General features: G+C 48.5%; 1 protein-coding gene across 2 annotated transcripts; it reads left to right on the forward strand.

Annotated features, from left to right (window-relative positions):
• The first annotated feature begins 3102 nt into the window (after positions 1-3102).
• Positions 3103-15395, forward strand: Rlbp1 (retinaldehyde binding protein 1). Of its 2 annotated transcripts, none has more exons than XM_048434877.3 (9): positions 3103-3368; positions 4893-5014; positions 5709-5737; positions 5963-6091; positions 7977-8181; positions 9842-10020; positions 12661-12819; positions 14256-14366; positions 14561-15395. In XM_048434877.3, exons 3-9 carry the CDS (start codon positions 5726-5728, stop codon positions 14717-14719), a joined length of 954 nt encoding a protein of 317 aa, XP_048290834.3. In that variant the 5' UTR covers positions 3103-3368; positions 4893-5014; positions 5709-5725; the 3' UTR covers positions 14720-15395. The 2 variants fall into 2 exon arrangements, with proteins under 2 accessions (XP_048290834.3, XP_085538743.2); XM_085682617.2 differs by lacking the exon at positions 3103-3368 and adding an exon at positions 3866-3959.
• Positions 15396-18265: the final 2870 nt, after the last annotated feature.

Raw genomic sequence — 18265 nt, forward strand, 5'->3', positions numbered from 1 at the left:
ATGGCTTCCTCAGCTTGGGTGTGACTCCTCTGCACCAGAACAACTCAGCTCTTGGGTTCCTAAGACTTATTGAACACCCTTCTGAATGGTGCATGCGGCCTTACTTCCATGGCCATTCTGCCATATATATGTCTATGGATGTACCTATATATTTATTTTTTATGTACACACAGGTACACAAATATATATGTGTGTGAGAGCTTAAGAGTTAATTTTGGTAATTAAAATTGCAATAAAATTTTAATGATTGTCTATGGCCAACTTTTCAAGCAAAATTAAAATTACTTGGGAAATTGCAGCCAACCAAGCTGAGATTTTACTTTTATTCAGTAACTTTAGATGCAAGCAAACCCATCTGTTTCTTCTCATGACAGAAACATGTTGAAAGACTTTTACATGAATACACTGACCCTAGAAATGCAAGCCCCCTCCCGCCCTCCCTGCTTGCAGTCAGCTGGGGCCAGGCGGGCCAGGGAGCCCAAGCGCTTCTGCCAGTGCAGCCAGCATAGGTTTGTGGGCCAATGAGGACAGTGTCACCATTGTTCCAGCCAGAGGAGCTAGAGGTGAACACAACTCTTGGGGTGGGAGGAGGGCAGGAGGAGGCAGGAGAAGAGCTATGAGCCGTAATGTGTGCTGTGGCCCTTCCCCCAAGGGCTTCATGCCGGCCGGTGTCCCGAGATGCTCCAGGCCAGTGGTTCTCAATCTTCCTAATGCTGTGTGACTCTTTAATATTGTTTCATGGTGTAGTGATTCCTGACCATAGAGTTATTTTGTTGCTACTTCATAACTGTAATTTTGCTACTGTTATGACTCATAGTGTAAATATCTGATATACAGGATATTTAGTATGTGACACACACACACACACATACACACCCCAAGGGGTCATGACTCCCGGGTTGAGAACCTGATGCTCTAGACAGCCTTCTTCTATTAGGGCTGTGTCATGGACTTCACAGTCTCTGGGTAACGGGGATGTTTTGCAATGAAGCCCTTTGTTCAGTCCTGACGGAGCGTCTTAGCAGTTTAGGGGACAGCCTGGCCTCTTAGTCTCACCCTCTCTTGGGAGCCTCACATCCAGTGAAGATCCCTGGGGATAGCAAAGTGTCACAGCCTAGGTGACTTAACCAACAGAGACTCATTCTCTAGAGTCCCAGACTGGAGGTCTGAGACCATGGTGTTATCCTTCGATGTCACCTCCTTAGCTTGTGGGTCGCTTTGTCTTCTTTCCGAGTCTACACATGGTCTTTTTTATGTAAGCCTGTAACCATGGTGAGAGCAAACCATTTCTGTGACTGGATTCCGGAGAATGGCCTGCGCCCATGAGCTCAACCCAGCCTGAGCATCTTTAGGAGAGAGGACCAGGGCCAAAAGTGGGCTGTTGGGGCTCAGACTAAGATGAGGCTAACTAAAGAGAACTTTTCTGTGGTGAAAGTACAGAGCTCCCTGACTTTGGAATCCCTGACAGAAAATGATCTAATGGACTTGCATCCTGAGAGAAATGAAAAACCGGTCAGAGTGACCTAATTGCTTTCCTCCTGAACCATGCTGCTTAGGTTAGGCTATTTTGAAAAACACTTCCTATGTAGCAAGGGCCTTCGCAGGAGCCAATAACAACGGGGAGAGCCTTGCCTCAAGGAGATCCAAGAACTTGCCAATTAAAAATATGTCCATAGTATGCTTCATCTACATACCCCAAGGACAGGTAGGAATGGGCCAACCGAGAACATACTTATGTCCATACTTTATTTGCATAATGATATCATGCTTATTGAATTTCGTGCCCTTTTGTAATCATTTGCTGTCCTCAGTTAGGTCCGGGTATGCAAATTAGGTTAGAACTGGTGGTCCTGCGAGATTGTCTATAAAATGTCCTGTAATCTCTGGAAGGCAGTTCTTCCCGCCCTCACTGCAGTGAGTGTTGGATGAGTTCCTTGCCTAGGCTTGTACTGTGCTTTGGAATAAACCTTGCTTTTGCATTCAAGACCCGGATCCCTGGTGGTCTTTTTGGGGGGCAAGAGTCTGGGCACAACAATCATACCCTCATACTGCCGTGCAACACCAAGGCAGAGGTTGGATGTCCCCTGCTGAGGGCTGCTCAAGAGTTTCTGGCTGTGCTGAGGCTCGGGTGTGTTCCCCTCACGTAGGAGCCCACTGATTCTACACTGGGCACAACTGCCAGCTCTCCAGAATACTTCCCTGGGATCAGGCACCGGAAGTGGGTGCTGTGTGGCCTCCCTGATCTTCCCCACCGCCCCAGCCTGTTCTCTAGCCATTACACTTCTCAGAGAAGACCAAGTCAGCTTGGAGAAATAACCTTACGGCAAGAAAGGGGCTGGAGCAAGGATTGCAAATTGGATAAGGGAGACCTATTGTGGCTGCACACACCTGTTTTCCTTGCCTTTAGAGGCAGAGGTTGGATGATCAGAAGTTCAAAACCTACCTGGGCTGCGTGCGGGACATGGGACAGGGGATGAGGTGGAGGAGGTGGAACCTGAGGGTATGACTTAGAAATGGAGGGGTTTTTTGGTTTGTTTTGTTTTCTTCTTTCTTTCTTTCTTTCTTTCTTTCTTTCTTTCTTTCTTTCTTTCTTTCTTTCTTTCTTTCTTTTTTTGAGACAGGGTTTTTCTATAACTTTGGAGCCTGTCCTGGAACTCCCTCTGTAGACCAGATTGGCCTCAAACTTACAGAGATTCACCTGTCTCTGCCTCCTGAGTGCTGGAATTAAGGTGTGGGCTACCACCATGCAGTGAAATAGAGTTCTTACATGTGTCAGGCCCTGGTTCGATCCTCGGCAGCCCACAAACACATCTGAACAAGTAGGCCAGCTGAATGTGTAGTTTGGGGCCAGCTTAGGCTACATGGCGGGTCCTCCCCTGCTCAGCTTCACCAGGTCCGTTTCCCTCACATTGGGACAGTGGACCACAGGCCTGGATCGCTATGAAGACCACATTTACAGTTTCTCTTCATTTCTGTATATGTCCTCCCCTTTGTGAGGAGCGAGTGCTCACTCTCCCAGGCTCCCCTGCCTCCTAGTTCGAGAAGGGAGAGGGCAGGGGAATTGGATGGGACTGGCCCAGATCCCAGAGAAATGGCTTCCACATGGCTGAACAGAGCTTCAGGCAGAAGCTCACAAAGCAAGGCTTTGATGGCTGCCTGCAGGCTGGGCCTCTCCCCTCTCCCTCAGGATGCTCTGCCTGTTTCACTCTGGGCCTCTTGTGAGCCTGATTTGATGGAAACAGTGGGTCTGAGAAGTTCCTTGTGACACACTAATCCGAGCTGGCTGACCTGACCACACCTCCAAAAGAGGCAGTTTCCAGAGCGCCAGAACAGTTCAGGCTCCCGCAGTCCCAAGGACGAGCTGTCAGGTAAGTCAGTCAGTAAGGAGGCCTGGCTGGGAGCATAAGACAGTGTGTGGGGGTGAATGGTCAGGGGTGGGGTGGGGTTCACCACCTCTCAGATTGCTCTGGTTGCCTGAAAAGCAGTGTGCCGTTCTTCAGGGTGAGCCAGACCCTTCTACAGGCAGACTGAGCGTGTACAAATGTGGAGTAGTACCTAATTCAATTAGAACTGCAGATGGTCAAATATCTTTCATGTGCTATATTTGTAATTAACTGTATTTTATTTGCCAATTCTAAATGGCAGAGAACGTCAATGTGGAGCCGGGGGGAGCATGTTTTCATTACATACCTGCATACAGCTCATGAATAAGTGCTGTTTAAAAATAAGAGCTAAATGCATCTTTAACCTTCTACTTCTAAGATCTGGGTCTTGTGCTTGTGATCTGCTTATCTGGCTGAGGGTATCCATTAATCCCTTTTGAGTTCTTCAGTCTTGCTTTGCTTTGTTTGTTGTTCGTTTGAGACAGGGTTTCCCTGCAAAGCCCTGGCTGTCCTGGAACGTCCTATGTAGATCAGGCTGGCTTCAAACTCAGAGATCCAAGTGCTGGGATTAAAGAGGTACACCACCACACCACCATGCCCAGCTTTTGCTTTTTGTTTTTTGAGATAGAGTCTCACGTAATGCAGGCTGACTTTGAACTCACTATGTAGCACAGAATAACCTTAACCACTGATCCTCTTGCCTCTCTCTCCCAAGTGCTGGCATTATAGGTGGGTGCCACTGTACTCCGCTCTTGGTCTTTATGCCCATATATTTGGATGAATGTCTGCTCTCCAAAAAGATGGCTTGTACATGATTCCTATAGGCAGATTCAAGCCCCCAGAATTCCCTTGTCCTTGAAGGGCTATGGTAGGGAAAGGACAGATTCAGAAGGTGGGAGACCCTCAGATAATCTCTGGGATTAGTGGACAAATTGGGTTCATCTCAGTGTGATGTTAAGAAAAGGAGAGGGGATTCTGTTGTAGAGCAAGATTCCGCCCCAGGCTGTGTTCCAGAAACCCTGTGGTCGTCATGACAATCACTTTGGGTAGATGCTATTGTCCACAATTTGCTCTCAGTCTCAGTCGAAACTAAATAACTCCGCTATGGTCACACAGGCAGCAAAAGCCAGATTCAAATCCAGATCTCTCCAACCTACAAGGTTTCCATCACACACACACACACACACACACACACACACACACACACACACACACAGGAGTTTGCACAGAGATGACATGACTGGATGCATCAAAGAGATTCAGTGTCAGGTAGACACAGGTTCAAGTCCCAGCTACTTATCAACTATGAGTATGTGGCTGAGCTGACCAAATGACTCCAGTCATGGGTAGAAACAGAATTAAAGATCCTGACAGTCACTTGGGGACATTTAGGCCTGGGAGGAGAAAACCTGGAAACGGGTGGGCCATGACTGAAATCTGTTCTGGTGGCCCAGGACTGCTGGTGTGTACATTATTTAATTACATCTCATAACCCTTCCATCCCAACAGGGAATAGTCAAGACTCACGTGAAATCACGCAACTTGTAAGTGTGAAAGACAGGGTTTGAAACCAGGACCCACATCCAGCTGCCCCAGACTGCTCCTTGCTGTCTACCGGAGTCACAGCTTAGGTAGGTATCCGGTCCCCGACTTCCTTGGGCTGTGTTACCGCGGACAAGTTGCTTACACTCCTGGCCCTGGTTTTCCTTAGCTAAAACAGGAATGGGGCTGCCATGCCTGGCTCTGAGACAACGAATTTGAAAGTTCTTAGTGTGCCACCTAGTTCTGAACACACAGCCAGGCCTGGCGGCATCACGGCTCACCATCGCTCAAATGCACTGGGGACAGAGCCATCCCCTGGGCTGAGAGGTTTCTGGGGTGCATTGGGGAAGGAAGGCTTCCAGAATGGAAGAGAGGTTCCCTTAGTATAGTGACCTGGCCCTGTAGCCGAGAATGGGGTCCAATTTTGGTTTATTTCTAGCTAGCCACAGCTGGAGTAGGATGTTAGTGGTATGTTCCTTCCAAAGGCATGTTCCCAAAGTGTACCCCAGGAACCTTGTCCTCCAGAGCTGGGTGGGGGAGGGGGACCCTAATTTTAGCTCTCTAGTCAGAATCTCAGGAACCAGGACCCATGCATCTGAATTTCTGACCAATCACCTAGGGGCGGGGGTGGGGGTGGGGGATTGAATGCTTGAGAGTCACTGTTCTAGGACAAACACAGAACAGTTCCTCCAATATCACCACAGTCCTGACTTCCTTGGTTGCTGGGGACAGGATACCTGGAGAGGCCAGGGCAGAGCCAACAGGTTCTTTCTTTCCCCTCAGTGTCTTCGAGAGGCAATATGTCAGAGGGGGTGAGTAGCCTGGGCTCTTCTTCCCTTGTTTCCTTCCTCTCTACACTGTGACCATCTCTCTGACCCCCCACCCGCGCGCCCCACCCACGAAAGGGACGAGGCTTAGCAAAGTTCTTGGACAAAGGCACTGTGCAAGGTCTCAGCAGGCCCCTAGGCCCGTGGTTCAGTTGGAGTGGGGGGTGGGGTGGAGCTGTCCGACCTTCCACACGACTCCTCTCTGCTCAGGTGGGCACATTCCGAATGATCCCTGAGGAGGAGCAGGAGCTCCGGGCACAGCTGGAGCAGCTCACAACCAAGGACCATGGTCCTGTCTTCGGCCCGTGCAGCCAGCTGCCTCGTCACACTTTGCAGAAGGTGAGGTGCCAGAGTGTGTGTGTGGGGGGGGGTGAAGCGCTGTCTGGGGCAGCCTGGTAAGGAGCACAATAAGGATAGGTGGGCAGAGCAGAATCCTCTCTCTCCTTCCTGCTGCCTCAAGTCTGGGAGGTCACTGAGTGAAGGGAAGGGGTCTTCCTTCTCCTTGGAGGAGCTAGGACAAGAGCATGTCACCTCTAGCCCCCTTAGCCCGCTCTTCTGGGACACGGGCATAAGAACACCAACGTGCCAAGTATAGTTGTTCATGCCTGTAATCCCAGCATTTTAGAGGCAGAGGATGGAGAATTATAATTCTGAAGCCAGTCTGGGTTATATATAGAGATCCTGTCTCAAAAAAAAAAAACCCAAAAAAACCCCAAAACCAAAAACAAACAAACAAACAAACAAAAAATAAAACCAAACCAAACAAAACAAAACAAAAACACACAAAAAAACGGATTGGGAGTGTGGCTCAGTTGACAGTTGTCTAAAGTGCCTGAGATTCTGGGTTCCTCCTCCAGTGTCACATAAAACTGGGCACGATAGCACATGCCTGTAATCCCAGCACTCGGGAGGTACAGGCAGGATCAGAAGTTCAAAGTCAACCCTAGCTCTCCGTCAAATTGAGGTCAGAGGGCTGGAGAGATGGCTCAGCCGTTAAGAGCATTGCCTGTGTTCAATTCCCAGCAACCACATGGTGGCTCACAATCATCTGTAATGAGGTCTGGTGTCCTCTTCTGGTGTGCAGACATGTATATTGTATACATAATAAGTAAATAAATAAATATTTTTAAAAACTCAACCAAACCCCCCCCCCCAAAAAAATTGAGGTCAGCCTGGCCTAGAAATATTGTCTCACAAAACAAACCAAAGGTTGGGTGTGGTGGCACACACCTTTAATACCAGCGTTTGGGAGGCAGAGGCAGGTGGATCTCTGTGAGTCTGAGGCCAGCCTGGTCTACAAGGCAAGTTCCAGGACATCCAGGGCTATTACACAGAGAAACTCTTTTTGTCTCAGAAAAGCAAAACCCCCCATACAAAACAAAAAACAAACAAAAAACAAAACAAAACAAAAATAAGGGCTTGGTGAGGTGGCTCATTGACAAAAGGCATTTGCCATCAAACCTGACCCAACGAGTTTTATCCCAAGGACCCAGCTCCCACAAATCGTCCTCTGGCTTCCACATCCTGTGTGCCCCCCCTAAACATACATGTAAAAATAAATAAATGCAAAAGGCAATTAAAAACACAGAACAAAAAATAATAAATAAAAAACAAAGAAACCCCCAGAATGAGCCATGGCAAAAATCAAACACACAGTGTAGGGCTGGAGAGATGGCTCAGCCGTTAAGAGCACTTGTTGCTCCTGCGGAGGATCCGGGTTGGAGGCCTGGCACCCAGTGGTGGTCCACAGCTTTTCATAGCTCCATTCCCAAGGGATCTGATGCCCTCTTCTGACCTTCTCAGGCAGGCACCAAGATCGCATATGGTACACAGACGTATGTGCAGGCCAAACACTCACATATACAATGAATAAAGTCTATAGATTTTAAAAACACACACAATGTATTTAGAGGACTGTCTAACGGACCTTAGCAGGGTGTCGGCTAAGAGCACAGCACACACGGGCATTTGTTAGAAACAGTCATTGCTGGCAATATCTTGCATCCAGGCTGAGCAGCTTGACACTCTCCAAATGCAAAAGTCTGTGAGAGAGCAGCATGCTACTCCATGACCCTGGAGGGCAGAGCTGCAAGGGAGGAGTAAGGCCCAAACTGCAGCGCCCTGGGCTCTCCCAGCAGGCCAACTTGGATTTGAGCCTTCCCACCTTTGCCCTGTTCCTCACTGGCACCTCTAGTAACTTCTGCCCCATCTCACCCTGTTCCAGGCCAAGGATGAGCTGAATGAGAAGGAGGAGACCCGGGAGGAGGCGGTGAGGGAGCTGCAGGAGCTGGTACAGGCTCAGGCAGCTTCAGGGGAGGAGCTGGCCCTGGCGGTGGCTGAGAGGGTCCAGGCCAGGGACAGCGCCTTTCTCCTGCGCTTCATCCGCGCTCGCAAGTTCGACGTGGGCCGCGCTTATGAGTTGCTCAAAGGTAAGGCCTGTGCTGGAGAGCTGGTCCTACCAAAGAAGGGGACATTTTGAGGAGGGTGTCTGCTTTTCCACAGTAAGAAAACTCTCTTATGCCGTGATGTAGTCACTGTCTCCATATCCTTCATGTGAGTGTGTATGCACACACACGGGTGCACACGTGTGTGAATGGAGTAGTCCTTAAGATCACTTGGGCACTGTTAGCTGGTGGATGGATAGACGGACGGATGGACGGATGAATAGATGGACAAAATTAGATGGTCAAGGCCAGATTCCTAGAAGAATCTCTTCTCTGTCAGTTTTAGAACTCAGTGAGTAGAATTCAGGTACCACATTTAGGCGACGAAGGAAGGTGTTTCCTTTGGATCCCCATTGGCTCTGGAATGTTCCAGGTGGTGAAGCCGTGCCTCCTCTATGCACTTACCCGACACTAAACCTCAACCCAAATGGAACCAAAGATGGTGCTCGCCTTGGGGGCGGGGAGCTGGGACAGAACTGCTACAGGCATGCTGGTTGGAGAAACACATTTCATGAAGAAATCAAGTCTTTGGTGTCTACAGAGGGAAGGGCTGAAGAGGAAGAAGTGGCCTGCAGCCTACTGACTTTCCATTTTTACTTTTCTCCTCCGTACCCAGACGTCAATCAGTGCCACCCTGGGCCCGCCGCTGTTTTAGGGCAAGGAGCTCAAGCACCCATGCTGTTGTAGAATTTACATTCTCTTGGTGGAAATAATATACCTGATGGCTAGAATACCTAGGTAGAGTTTGAGTGGCAAGGGACAAGAGAAAAATGAGCAGTCCGTTATCAAGGGCAGAAGATCAAAGCTGCCAAGGAAGTATCTAGAAAGGCTCCCACTACAAAGGAAGACCTGAAAATAAACTCCAAGGAAATTAGACACCTGAGTAACTGGGCAGAGGGCACAACAAGGCAAATGTGAGGTAGGATAGGAGTGGAATGTTCACTCAGACAGTGGTGGCATACACCTTTAATCGCAGCACTTGGAGGCAGAGGCAGGCGGATCTCTGTGAGTTCGAGGCCAGCCTGGTCTATAAGAACTAGTTCCAGGACAGGCTCCAAAGCTACAGAGAACCCTGGGGTGTGGAGAGTAAGAGTAGAATGTTCTAGAACAGCAGCGAAGTGTTGGCAGTTTTTTAACATTGCTCCCTAAACCCCCTCCCCTGGGCCCCAGGTTGGGGGCACAGATAGCCACAGGAAGACAGGGCCTACCTGTTCATGGACAGTAAGAATGGTATTTGTGGGCAAAATAGGTGCTGCCCGAGTTAGGAAGGGCCTCTGGGTCTAGATGGGGCCTTGTGTTATCTTCCCAGGCTTCTCCTCAGCATTGCCCACTCACCCACTCAGTTGGCCCTGTGCCCAGTTGACAGCCTGTGCCTTGTCCCCAAGGGAAGGGATCTAACACGTATGATTACCTTCATATGAAGGACTGTACCTCAGGTCTGCACAGCTCACTAGGTGAACATTTGTGAACCATGTGTAATTGCCACAACATTTGTGGGAGACAGGCCAATCTCGTGGAAAGAAAACCTGGGGCACAGACAGCAGACAATGGCCAGGCCTCAGATTCTCACCATGTGCCGCCTGAGAAGGTGGGTGAGCGTGGCTGGAACGGCCTCAGAGTGACTCCTTAACTCTCCCTCTTGCAGGCTATGTGAACTTCCGGCTCCAGTACCCTGAGCTTTTCGACAGCCTGTCCATGGAGGCCCTCCGCTGCACTATCGAGGCGGGTTACCCTGGCGTCCTCTCCAGCCGGGACAAGTATGGCCGAGTGGTTATGCTCTTCAACATTGAAAACTGGCACTGCGAAGAGGTCACCTTTGATGAGGTCAGCTGGGTTCTCTGTCCGAACTGTTGTCTTCATTGTTGGCTTGACCAGGAGGCAAGGCCTTTTCCACACGGGGAGAGATTCCCTGGGGTGTTCCAGGACAGCAGGGAAGTCCACTGGCCTGGTTATCCCCAGCAACGGCACCTGGGAACAGCAGCTGTGGGCCAGGAGCTGAAGGAAGCCTTGCCAAACGGTGAAAGCTGAGAGCAACAGAGAAATGGGGATCAGAGGGCTGTGGGCTGGAAGATTCTGGAAGGTACAGGTTCTGCCCTACTTAACTATCTGCCTTCTGTGTGCTCCTGTGTTTAAGCCCGTAAGAGGACTAAGGGAAAGAAGTAAGGATTTTCCTTTATTCTTTTCCTCTTTCTTTCATTTTTCCTCCTTTCTTTCTTTTTTTTTAATATTTATTTATTTATGTATACAATATTCTGTCTGTGTGTATGTCTGCAGGCCAGAAGAGGGCACCAGACCTCATTCCAGATGGTTGTGAGCCACCATGTGGTTGCCAGGAATTGAACTCAGGACCTTTGGAAGAGCAGGCAATGCTCTTAACCACTGAGCAATCTCTCCAGCCCCCATTTTTCCTCCTTTCTTATTTGTTTTGTTTTGAAACGGTCTCAGGTATCCCAGGCTGGCCTGGAATTCGCTATATAGTTAAGGATCGCATTCAAACTTGTGCTTCCCTTACTGTGCTGGGCTTACAGGCCTGTGCCAACATATCTGTTATTAGGCAGTGTTTGGGGATCAAACCCAGGACTTCACACATTCTAGACAAGTACTCTACCAAGTGAGCCGAGTTCCCAGCCTTCACCTGTGTTTCTAAGTATACTAGTGTATGTAAATAAAGGAGACTGTTTTCTTCACCTTTTCTACTCTTTAGACCCCAGACTTTAAGAAGAAATTAGATTGAACTGGCCAGCCCTTCGTTCTCGTTAAAGGGGGATGGAAATAGCCATAAATAGCCTTATGTTGGCTCTTATTAAGGTTGTTACTAGGCCTTCGCAGTAACAAGATACTAGCTTTAGAATTAAAGCTTTAGAAAAAAGAAGACATATTATTTTGGGGAGGTGGGTTGGAGAGACGGCTCAGCGGTTAGAGCCCTTGCTGCACTCGCAGAGGACCTGAGTCCTATTCTCAGCACGCATGCCAAGCAGCCCAGTGTCCTGCTGCTCCCACGTCAGTGGAACCGACATCTCCATCATAAATAAATGATAATAAAAACTAAAATCAGCCAGGCAGTGGAGATGCACGCCTTTAGTCCCAGCTACACAAAGAAACCCTGTCACAGGGTCTCCACTGCCTGGCTTATTTTAAATAAAATGTATGCGCTAGTTCCTGGAGAAGCCAGAGACATCAGCTCCCTGGAGCAGGAGGTACACTTGCAGGTAGTTATGAGCCAGCCTCCTGATGTGGGTACTGCGATCCAAACTCAGGTCCTCTGTGAGAACAGCAAGCTCTCTTAATCACAAAGCCATCTCTCGAGCTCCAACTAAAGGCATATTTTTTAGAGAAAAAAATTAAAAATCTGCACTTTTCTTATTATGTAAACAGTATCTATTCTTTTTAGAGTCTACAAAAATTGAAAATTTAAAATCATCTATAATTCTGCGACCTAGATTTTTTTTTACCTCTGTATTCCTCCAATTTATTTTACACATACACACACACACACATACACACACACACACAATTTATATAACTGTGGGATCATCAATCATCAGTTTCTCTCTGTAACTTTGAAGCCTGTCCTGGAACTTACTCTGTAGACCAGGCTGGCCTTGAACTCACTAAGATTCATCTGCCTCTGCCTCCTGACTGCTGGAATTAAAGGTGTTCGCCACCATCACCCGGCTTTCATTAGTCAGGGAGGAAAGAAGGAAGGAAGTAGGGAGGAATGGAGGAAGAGAGGGAAGGAGGGAGGGAGGGACAGACGGATGGAGGGAAGAAGGGCCAGGGAAATGTGGAATCCAACAGGCAGAACAATGGTGGTCAGAGCTACAATTTCAACACTCAGGAGTTGGTGGTAGGAGGGCCTCTTCTTCAAAGCTAGCCTGGGCTAAACAAGTTTTCAAGGCCAGCCTGAGCTACAAAGTTAGACCCTGTAAAAAAAGAAATCCAAGGGCTGGAGATACAGCTCAGTGGCATAGTGCTTGCCTAGAAGGACCAAGACTCCACCATTGATTTCTGGCACCAACAAATGAACCAAAGCAGGACAAAATCAACATGAGACTTTTCTGTGCAAAGAAATGTCATGAAGAGTTCCCCATATTGTTAATGTTTTACATCATTTTCCCTGCTTCACAATAGTCCATGGCTTAAATCACTCCTCTCTTACTGGATCCTCAGGTCGATTCTAGTGGTTTCCAACATTATAAAAGTGCTGGGATAGACTCAGTGGCTTCTAATCATGAACATGACATCCAGTGTTATTTTATTAGCATGTATTCTGGGAGGGGGGCATCTGTGGCAAATTCCTGCAGCGAGGAAGGTGCCAGTTGACTCTTTACCCGGGACCCTGAGATTTAATCACCTCTGTGGGTTGGATCTTAAACCCTGCTTGCTGTGCTCCCGGCTTTGTGGTGCTTGAGATCAACTCTGGGGCTTCTGACTGAGCCACACAGCCAGCCCCTGTGCTTCTAGATTTTGCAGGCATATTGTTTCATTTTGGAGAAGCTGCTGGAGAACGAGGAAACACAAATCAATGGCTTCTGTATCGTTGAGAACTTTAAGGGCTTCACCATGCAACAGGCGGCGGGACTCCGCCCCTCGGATCTCAAGAAGATGGTGGACATGCTCCAGGTGAGGCCTTGGAATCTGCCCCGTGGGAATCTTTCACAGGTGGTTTCCCAGTTTCCACGATGCAGGAAGAGACCCGAGGAGTTGACAATCTAGTGTCATACAGAGCGGTGACAGCAGTCATCTCAACCATCGCACTTGCATGGTGACTGAGTCTGTTAAGTAGATGGTAATGTGTTCATTGACTCCTTGAGAGGATTCTCTCTGACTCCTTGAGTGGATTCTCCCCCGTATCCTCCGCTTCATCTTACAAACCTGGAAACTGAGGCTTGGAGGTTAAGCGACTTTGCAAGGTCACACACAGTAAAGTGGCAGAGGCTGGATTTGACTCCATGCGAGTGATCCTGGAACATCAGGCTGCCTGGCCATGTATATCCTGCTGTCTATTTCTGTCTGTGAGTTTATCCTGAGGACAGCACATCACCAGCCCCCTTCTGAGTCCTTTATATATAGATAGCCCCCAGTCTCTTCTTTGAGCCTTATATTTGCCCTGTATTGGGAAAGAAGAGGTTGGCAATATGGGTACACACGGCGGTTGCTGAAGGACAAGGAGGCTTGACAATAATGTCCTTACATTCAGTCTATAATGGTTTGCCATCCACCCAGTAGACAATTGGTTTGAATAAAACCTCAATCACTCCAACTGGGGATATGGCTCTATTCCCAGCACTGGTCATTGTAGCACATGCCTGCAATTCTAGCACTCAAAAGGAAGAGGCAGGATAATTGGAAGGTCAAAGTCATAACTCAACTATGTCATGTTTTAGACACATGAGATCATGTCTCACAAAACCAATAAATAATACTAACACACACACACCCCACACCACACACCAAATAACAACAACAACAACAACACACACACACACCAAATACCAATACACAGAACATACACATACACACACACAGAACACACACCCCCCAAACACATAATCACCAAATAACCAAGCAAGGCTACCATTTTATCCTTTAAAACAAATTATTTCTAGGGTTTCAGTTTTGTTCTGTTTTGCATCATGGGACAGCTCTAGGTTGTGTAACTTGCAGGGATTCCTCCCTATACCTTGGAGCCAAAGTGAAGTCAAAGTTCTCGGGTGGCTGGCCCTGGGATGGGCTATACTCAGTGCAACATGTGATACTGGAGAAACCAGTCCTCACTACATAGGGGAAAGACTGCGTCTGTGTGTGTGCATATGTGTGTGTGTATGTATTTGTATGTGTGTCCACGCATGTGTGCATGTGTGAGCATATGTGTGTGCATGTATGTGTGTCCGCAATGTGTGCATTGTGAGCGTGTACGTGTGCACATGTACATGTGTGAGCATGTGTGTGTGTGTGTGCTGATAAGTAAGTGCCTCAGAGTCCACTGGGACAATGAGGTGAGGGGATCTCTCTCTCTCTCTCTCTGTCTCTGTGTCTCTTTCTCTCTCTCCCCCCAGGATTCATTCCCAGCCAGGTTCAAAGCTATCCACTTCATCCACCAGCCATGGTACTTCACCACCACCTATAATGTGGTCAAGCCCTTCTTGAAGAACAAGTTGCTACAGAGGGTGAGTTCATGTCTGCCTCCTGAGCCTCCTCAGACACTGCACACTGGTGCTGAGTGAGGGGACAGCCCCCCACCCCGCGACAGTCCACACAGAGGACTGTAGAAAAGACATCAGGCAAAGACAGCCCGTAGCGGCTTTGTCCTCCCCTCCTCCCTCCTCCTTCCACGCAGTTTGCCCTGCTCACTTCCCTGCAGGTGTTTGTCCACGGAGATGACCTCGATGGTTTCTTCCAGGAGATTGACGAGAACATCTTGCCCGCTGACTTTGGGGGTACACTGCCCAAGTACGATGGCAAGGTGGTTGCTGAGCAGCTCTTTGGCCCCCGGGTCCAAGTTGAGAATACAGCCCTGTGAGGAGACGCCCTACCATGTGATCTGTGTTAGCATCCTAGCCCTTCCTCGGCTTTCCTGAACCCAAGTCTGGGAACGGAAATGCCCGAGGTGACTGTGGCTTCCCCAAACGTCCTAGGTTTAGGAGAGCTTGAATGGCCCCTCATCCCCAACATAGAGGGTAGCTGAGGCGAGGGAATGCTTTTAAACAGGAGTTATATCCCTCCTGCCTCTGCAGTTATAGGGCAGTGACAATCCTTGTGAGATGCTGGATTTCAAAGACTAATTAGGCTTCTCCATGCTTTCCTTTGTAACCGCTTTGATACTTCGGATGTGTAAGGTGAATTTGGAAGCCCGCTCACAATTCTGTATAAAAGAAGGGGAGGCTTGAAGCACTAATGGTTCTTGCAGCAGGCAAGGGGTTTCCCACCCAGAATTCCAGGGAGGGAGCAGCCTCGAAACAGTTGCATTTGGGGGTGACCTGCTGCTGAGTGCCCTAGGAGCTAAGAGCCTAAGATCTTTCCAGGGTGGTGGTCACGTCCCTTCCTCTCCACCTAGCTTAGGTGGGGTCCTTGGGGTGGGCTCCCCTTCACTAGAAGGTCTCTTTGCCTTGTTGGGTGGGTTTTGCTTAAATTTGTATTATCTTCTCTGAGCACTTAGTCCTTGATAGACAAATAAAGCCACTCTTTGTCTCTGTCAAGCTCTTTTGTGATGAACTTATGGCGTATTTAGGGTTTCTCTGGCTGTGATAAAACAGTGACAAAAGCAACTTGGAGAGGGAAGGGTTTATTTTAACAGTCTGTAGTCCATCATCCAGGGGAGATGGGCAAGAACTCAAGGCAGGAACTGGAGCAAAGCGCATAGAGGAGTGCAGCTTACTGGCTTGCTCCTTATGACTTGATCAACCTGTTTTATTTGTCAAAAATAACTTACTTAACTTTATTTTGTGTGCATTGGTGTGAAGATGTCAGATCTCCTGGAGCTGGAGTTATAGACAGCTTTTTTTTTTAAGTGGCATTGTGCTTTATTTATTTATTATGTATACAATGTTCTGTCTGCATATATACCTGCAGACCAGAAGAGGGCACTAGATCTCATTACAGATGCCGCTGAAAGAGCAGCCAGTGGCTCGGAACCATCTCTCCAGTCCCTTATAGATAGCTTTGAGCTGCCATGTGGGTGCTAGGAATTGAACCCAGGTCCTCTGGAAGAGTAGTCAGTGCTCTTAACCACTGAGCCATCTCTCCAGGTCCCAGCCTGCTTTCTGAGAGCAGCCAGGACCACCAGCCAAGTGTGTCACCACCCACAGTGAGCTGGGTCCTCCCACATCAATCATCAATCAAGAAAATGGCCTCAGAGGCCAGTCTGGTGGGATATTTTCTCAATTGAGGTTTTCTCTTCCAAAAAGTCTCTAGTTTGTGTCAAGTTGATATAAAATAAGTTGGCACAGCTTACATTTTCCGTGTCTGCATGTTTTGACAAATACAAATGTTTTCCTCCCATGGAGCTGGCTTCCATAAGCGTACAGTGATTTCTGGGTGCTTATTTTTGTAAGTGAGACTTCCCATCAGAACCTCTGCTTGCTGGGTGTGTGATTTCCTCTCAAGCAGGCCCTGCCTCATGGGGCATGGGGCCCCTAAGCATTAATTGCTACTTCTCCCGAGATGCATTCTTGCTAGTAGCAGGCATTCATCCCAGGCATTGTCTGGCCAGTGGTGGTGGTCTGAGGTGAGGGTTGACTGGCCTGGTTGATTGCCTGCATGCCACCAAGGAGAGAATCATCATCTCTTGCCTGTGGGATCACTGTTTCCTTCTGTATATGAAGAACTCTTGGTGCTGTATACCTGCTGTAGGCATTTCAACTGTTGGCGGAATTCTGAGGTCAGTCCACTCCCATCTGCTTTCACACCTTTGAGAATTTCTCTGACCCACAAGTTCTCTTTCTTACATTTCAGTGAGGCTGTATAAATGTATAAATGAACACACACCTATATGAATAGACATATCTTGTTTTCTTTCTTGCTTTCTTTTTTTTAAAGACAGGGTCCCTTCTGTATCCCCGGTTGGCCTTTTACTTGTGGCAATCCTTCTGCTTCAGCCTCCTGTGAATGCCATAAAGATGGAAGCCTCTCGGGTAAGGAACACTAACTGTAAACCTCGGCATGGAAAGATGTAAGAAACAGCGCAGGCTTGGTGAGGTGGGTCGTAGGGTAAAGCGGTTTGCCACAAGAACTTGATAACCTGAGTTCAATCACAAAGACCCATGTGGTAGAAGGAGAGAATTGACCCCTACAAGTTGTCCTCTGACCTCCACAGGCACACCACACCATCACACACACACTAAAATATGAAAATAATTTAATGGAATTAATGTAGTGGTACGCTCAGACTTGCTGGTTTGTGGTAGCTCCAACTTTATAAATAAGGATAGGGAGACCATTGCAGACAGATTCTGGCCAGGAATTGTGGCTAGGAAGCTCTCAGGGTAACCTTGGCTCCTACTTGAGTCCCAAGAGGATGCTGGAGTTCATCTGAAGTCAGCAAGGCAAAGATCTTAGCTCAGAATCCTCATAACAAGAGAAATCAGTGGCTTTTTGTGGGAGAAACCATGGATTGGGACCCAGTGATGCTGCTCTGTGTATTCACACTGCCCCCTAGTGGCCTTGCATGGCACAGCCTAAGGGCACGGACAGGAAGGGTGAAGGTGATGGGCCGTGGGACTGCCCTGTCTGGGAAAGGTGATCCTGCCATTAGGAGAACATGTGGGGAGACCTTGAATGTTAAAACTGACTTCTTCAGCCCCGTAAGATTGGAGCCCCTCCCTCTCCCATATCTGTGATTTCTCAAGTGTTCCACCCTCCTGCACTAATGAGGTACAGGAAGGACAATAAAATACTCTTGAAAACCACAGGAATGGGGACAAAGGACCACAAGTTTTATGACAACCATTTGGGCCACATAGTAGCATCCACCTGGAGACATCTGTCAGGGGGCAGGCATCGGCTGCAGACTGGCTGGAGCAGGATACGGGTTGGAAGATTGAAGCTGTGTATTTCGGCCCTCCTTGTGTGTGAACCTTCGCAGAATTTGGACGGCAGATTCTGAAGGCCACTCATCCAGGTGCAGGTGGAGAGTGTCCTCACTCCAGAGACTCTGAATTGAGTTGGCCATTGCCTGGGGCTGAGTCACCAGGTGATGGTAGAACACTGCAGCCCGTTCTAAGGCTCCTGGAGGAAGCATGTGCTTTTGTCTTATGTCAAGAGACAGAGACACACCAAGAGAGTGCATTGGACCATTCTGCTCCTGTTTCTCAGGGTGGGGGAGCATAGCTCTGGACCCAGAAGCTTGCAGACTCCCTGAAACTCGCCGGATCTCCATTCCAGGGGCAACTCCAAGGAAGCCAGCATCGCTGTGTTTGGGAGCCTGCCAGCATCGCTGTGTTTGGGAGCCTGCCAGGATTGCAGTTTCTGAGGCTCCATTCAGACTTACTGATCAGAACCTGCATTTTAAACAAGACTTCCGGGGGACTGCACGTTCAAGAACCCATCAAAGTTTTCAACGTGACAACTT

The sequence above is a fragment of the Myodes glareolus genome, chromosome 24, assembly GCF_982192425.1.
Source record: "Myodes glareolus chromosome 24, mMyoGla1.1, whole genome shotgun sequence".
In the NCBI taxonomy this organism is placed as follows: domain Eukaryota; kingdom Metazoa; phylum Chordata; class Mammalia; order Rodentia; family Cricetidae; genus Myodes; species Myodes glareolus.